Source organism: Oncorhynchus mykiss, chromosome 18 (assembly GCF_057628025.1).
Source record: "Oncorhynchus mykiss isolate SJ-2025 chromosome 18, ASM5762802v1, whole genome shotgun sequence".
NCBI classification, from domain to species: domain Eukaryota; kingdom Metazoa; phylum Chordata; class Actinopteri; order Salmoniformes; family Salmonidae; genus Oncorhynchus; species Oncorhynchus mykiss.
Window position 1 is genome coordinate 6,261,945 of NC_143039.1, and position 5,556 is coordinate 6,267,500.

Sequence of the window (5,556 nt, forward strand, 5' to 3'; positions counted from 1 at the left end):
ATATAGAATCTGCTGCCCCCTAGTGGATATATATATAATCTGCTGCCCCCTAGTGGATATATATATAGAATATGCTGCCCCCTAGTGGATATATATATATATATATATGTTTTCTTCTCACTGTGATTTCTCAGAACATAAATTATATATTCTTTGAAATGTAATTAAGAGAATTCAGAGATTATAGTACAATAAATGAATAAATTAATATAATTTTAACATTTGACACATGTATTGTAGTATACGTTTAATTCACAATTTAATTTGTATGGAAAACAGAATAAAATACATTTGACAGAACATTTTGGTACTTGGACACTCTTGTTCTTTCAATCCGAGTTTAAAACATGTTGAATGAAGTTCTCAGTCTTAGTGGATCTACTTCTGTCTACTGACTCATCGATACCCTTGTAGGCTACAACAGTCCATCTACTGTTTGTCTAAGTGTCTGTCTGCTGCTCTGTGTGTCTGTCCATCCCTCCTCAGATCAGTGTCTGTCTGCTGCTCTGTGTGTCTGTCCATCCCTCCTCAGATCAGTGTCTGTCTGTCTGTCTGTCCGTCCGTCCGTCCGTCCGTCCGTCTGTCCGTCCGTCCGTCCGTCCGTCCGTCCCTCCTCAGATCAGTGTCTGTCTGTCTGTCTGTCCGTCCGTCCGTCCGTCCGTCCGTCCGTCCGTCCGTCCGTCCGTCCCTCCTCAGATCAGTGTCTGTCTGTCCGTCCGTCCGTCCGTCCGTCCGTCCGTCCCTCCCTCCCTCCCTCCCTCCCTCCCTCCCTCCCTCCCTCCCTCCCTCCCTCCCTCCTCAGATCAGTGTGTGTCTGCGTCTGTGCAGGGCCAGGTGATCTGAGCGGGAAAAGGAGCGTTGACAGTCGCCACACCTGAAGGGCTTCACCCCCGTGTGTTTCCTGTGATGGCGGGTCAGCTCGTCAGAACGGGCAAAATACCACGTGCACCCGTCCCACGTGCACTTGTACGGCTTCTCACCTGGGACAGAGAAGATAGATTATGATTTTTACTGTCACACACACCGGATAGGTGTTAGGTGTTAGGTGATAGGTGATAGGTGTTAGGTGTTAGGTGATAGGTGTTAGGTGTTAGGTGATAGGTGATAGGTGATAGGTGATAGGTGTTAGGTGTTAGGTGTTAGGTGATAGGTGTTAGGTGATAGGTGATAGGTGTTAGGTGATAGGTGTTAGGTGTTAGGTGATAGGTGATAGGTGATAGGTGTTAGGTGATAGGTGATAGGTGATAGGTGTTAGGTGATAGGTGATAGGTGATAGGTGATAGGTGTTAGGTGATAGGTGATAGGTGTTAGGTGATAGGTGATAGGTGATAGGTGTTAGGTGTTAGGTGATAGGTGATAGGTGTTAGGTGATAGGTGATAGGTGATAGGTGTTAGGTGATAGGTGATAGGTGTTAGGTGATAGGTGATAGGTGTTAGGTGATAGGTGATAGGTGATAGGTGATAGTTGATAGGTGATAGGTGTTAGGTGATAGGTGATAGGTGATAGGTGATAGGTGTTAGGTGATAGGTGATTTGTGATAGGTGTTAGGTGTTAGGTGATAGGTGTTAGGTGATAGGTGATAGGTGTTAGGTGATAGGTGATAGGTGTTAGGTGATTTGTGATAGGTGATAGGTGTTAGGTGATAGGTGTTAGGTGATAGGCGATAGGTGATAGGTGATAGGTGTTAGGTGTTAGGTGTTAGGTGATAGGTGATAGGTGATAGGTGATAGGTGTTAGGTGATAGGTGATAGGTGATAGGTGTTAGGTGATAGGTGATAGGTGATAGGTGTTAGGTGATAGGTGCAGTGTCATGTGTTTTTTTACAGGGTCAGTCATAGAGAAGGAGAGAGAAGGAATCAGATAGAAGAATGGTGGAGGACAGATAGAAAGGGGAGTGTGTGTGTGTGTGTGTGTTTGTGCGTGTGTGTGTGACCTACCTGTGTGTGTGTGTGTGTGTGTGTGTGTGTGTGTGACCTGCCTGTGTGTGTGCGTCTGTGGGCCTTGAGGTGGGAACTCTTGGTGTACTCCTTGTTACAGCCGTAAAACTCACACCTGTGGACACTCCTACGGACACGCCCCCTGACCTCTGACCTGGTCACATGACCTACTCGCATGCTCTGGATACCACCGGCTAACATGGAGCTGCAACACAATTAATCAATCAATCTATCAATCAATCAATCATTCAATCAATCAATCAATAAATCAATAAATCAATAAATCAATCAATAAATCAATCAATAAATCAATCAATAAATCAATCAATCAATAAATCAATCATTCAATCAATCATTCAATCAATCATTCAAATCAATAAATCAATCAATCAATCATTCAATCAATCAATCAATCATTCAATCATCCAATCAATCAATCAATAAATCAATCATTCAATCAATCATTCAATCAATCAATCAATCAATCAGTCATTACAACACGTTGTATCCCATTTTATCCTACTATTTATCAATGAACTGTGTTGCTGTCTCCTATTGGTCGTTTCTAGACTGTTTCAATGCATTTGAAAGGTATTTTCTCTTCTGTTTGGCCACTAGATGGAGTCCTGTGATCAAGTGAAGAGGAGGAATAGACCCAGTCCTGAACTACTCTGTTAACAACCTGTCCCATCTCTGTAGTCAGTCCTGACCCACTCTGGTTACAACCTGGCCCATCTCTGTAGTCAGTCCTGAACTACTCTGGTAACAACCTGGCCCATCTCTGTAGTCAGTCCTGACCCACTCTGGTAACAACCTGTCCCATCTCTGTAGTCAGTCCTGACCCACTCTGTTAACAACCTGGCCCATCTCTGTAGTCAGTCCTGAACTACTCTGGTAACAACCTGGCCCATCTCTGTAGTCAGTCCTGACCCACTCTGGTAACAACCTGTCCCATCTCTGTAGTCAGTCCTGACCCACTCTGGTTACAACCTGGCCCATCTCTGTAGTCAGTCCTGACCCACTCTGTTAACAACCTGGCCCATCTCTGTAGTCAGTCCTGACCCACTCTGGTAACAACCTGTCCCATCTCTGTAGTCAGACCTGACCCACTCTGTTAACAACCTGTCCCATCTCTGTAGTCAGTCCTGACCCACTCTGTTAACAACCTGTCCCATCTCTGTAGTCAGTCCTGACCCACTCTGGTAACAACCTGTCCCATCTCTGTAGTCAGTCCTGACCCACTCTGGTTACAACCTGGCCCATCTCTGTAGTCAGTCCTGACCCACTCTGTTAACAACCTGTCCCATCTCTGTAGTCAGCCCTGACCCACTCTGGTTACAACCTGTCCCATCTCTGTAGTCAGTCCTGACCCACTCTGGTAACAACCTGTCCCATCTCTGTAGTCAGTCCTGACCCACTCTGTTAACAACCTGTCCCATCTCTGTAGTCAGTCCTGACCCACTCTGTTAACAACCTGTCCCATCTCTGTAGTCAGTCCTGACCCACTCTGGTAACAATCTGTCCCATCTCTGTAGTCAGTCCTGACCCACTCCCACCCAACCTGTCCCATCTCTGTAGTCAGTCCTGACCCACTCTGTTAACAACCTGTCCCGTCTCTGTAGTCAGTCCTGACCCACTCTGGTAACAACCTGTCCCATCTCTGTAGTCAGTCCTGACCCACTCTGGTAACAACCTGTCCCATCTCTGTAGTCAGTCCTGACCCACTCTGTTAACAACCTGTCCCATCTCTGTAGTCAGTCCTGACCCACTCTGTTAACAACCTGTCCCATCTCTGTAGTCAGTCCTGACCCACTCTGGTAACAACCTGTCCCATCTCTGTAGTGAGTCCTGACCCACTCTGGTTACAACCTGTCCCATCTCTGTAGTGAGTCCTGACCCACACTGGTTACAACCTGTCCCATCTCTGTAGTCAGTCCTGACCCACTCTGTTAACAACCTGTCCCATCTCTGTAGTCAGTCCTGACCCACTCTGGTAACAACCTGTCCCATCTCTGTAGTCAGTCCTGACCCACTCTGGTTACAACCTGTCCCATCTCTGTAGTCAGTCCTGACCCACTCTGGTTACAACCTGTCCCATCTCTGTAGTCAGTCCTGACCCACTCTGTTAACAACCTGTCCCATCTCTGTAGTCAGTCCTGACCCACTCTGTTAACAACCTGTCCCATCTCTGTAGTCAGTCCTGACCCACTCTGGTAACAACCTGTCCCATCTCTGTAGTCAGTCCTGACCCACTCTGTTAACAACCTGTCCCATCTCTGTAGTCAGTCCTGACCCACTCTGTTAACAACCTGTCCCATCTCTGTAGTCAGTCCTGACCCACTCTGGTTACAACCTGTCCCATCTCTGTAGTCAGTCCTGACCCACTCTGGTAACAACCTGTCCCATCTCTGTAGTGAGTCCTGACCCACTCTGGTTATAACCTGTCCCATCTCTGTAGTCAGTCCTGACCCACTCTGGTAACAACCTGTCCCATCTCTGTAGTCAGTCCTGACCCACTCTGTTAACAACCTGTCCCATCTCTGTAGTGAGTCCTGACCCACTCTGGTTATAACCTGTCCCATCTCTGTACTCACTCATGACCCACTCTGGTAACAACCTGTCCCATCTCTGTAGTCAGTCCTGACCCACTCTGGTTACAACCTGTCCCATCTCTGTAGTCAGTCCTGACCCACTCTGGTTATAACCTGTCCCATCTCTGTAGTGAGTCCTGACCCACTCTGGTAACAACCTGTCCCATCTCTGTAGTGAGTCCTGACCCACTCTGGTAACAACCTGTCCCATCTCTGTACTCACTCATGACCCACTCTGGTTACAGCCCGTCCCATCTCTGTCACACTGTCCAGTCTCGTTGTCGGCAGCTCATCATCCTGGCCGTCACCACTGTGTGCTGGGTGGGTGTAGAGCAGGGGTGTGGGCCGTACCACTACGGGCGTACGGTGGGCCTGAAGAGAGGCGGGGCTGGAGGAGAGGGGTGTGGGCCATACCACTACGGGTGTACGGTGGGCCTGAAGAGTGGCGGGGCTGGAGGAGAGGGGTGTGGGCCGTACCACTACGGGCGTACGGTGGGCCTGAAGAGGGGCGGGGCTGGAGGAGAGGGGTGTGAGGAGGTACTCTCTGACATAACTACAAAGGACTCTCATGCCGGGACCTGCCGCTGATATAGCAGGAGTCTTTGGGACATACGTAATGACAGAGGAGGAGGATGATGATGAGGAAGGCTTGGTGATGGAGGTGGACGGTAGGGGACACAGGGAGACTCCTGTGGATGTCGGAGATGTCCTGGAGCTGCTGGTGGACAGGTCTACAGGCTCTGTCTGGGGCTGGAAAGAGTTTGGGTTACAGGGTTGTGTGTCCGGAGGACTTGGAGGTACTGGGCTGAACATCTTCCTCTTCAGAACCACCCTGTCCATCTGAGGAGGGGACAACACCAACAGAGACTGGAGAGGAGAGAGGCGGAGAGAGGATAGAGAGGGGGGAGAGGGGAAGGAGACAAGGGGAGGGGAGAGGAGAAAGGAAGAGAGAGGAGAGAGGGGATGTAGAGAGAGAGGAGAGAGGGGAAGGGAAGGGAAGAGGGGAAGGAGAAAGGAGGAGAGAGGA

The 5,556-nt window shown here is 48.9% G+C and overlaps 1 protein-coding gene across 1 annotated transcript in view; it reads right to left on the bottom strand.

Moving 5' to 3' along the window:
* Nucleotides 1-1,744: 1,744 nt before the first annotated feature.
* Nucleotides 1,745-5,556, bottom strand: part of LOC149975366 (Krueppel-like factor 12) — an 11,378-nt gene continuing 7,566 nt past the window's right edge. Inside the window, exons 3-4 of the mRNA XM_090206725.1 lie at nt 4,753-5,396; nt 1,745-2,143 (exon numbers count right to left, since the gene is read on the bottom strand). Coding sequence (XP_090062851.1) covers nt 1,858-2,143; nt 4,753-5,396 — 930 coding nt within the window. The 3' untranslated portion in view covers nt 1,745-1,857. The remainder of the gene's footprint in view (nt 2,144-4,752; nt 5,397-5,556) is intronic.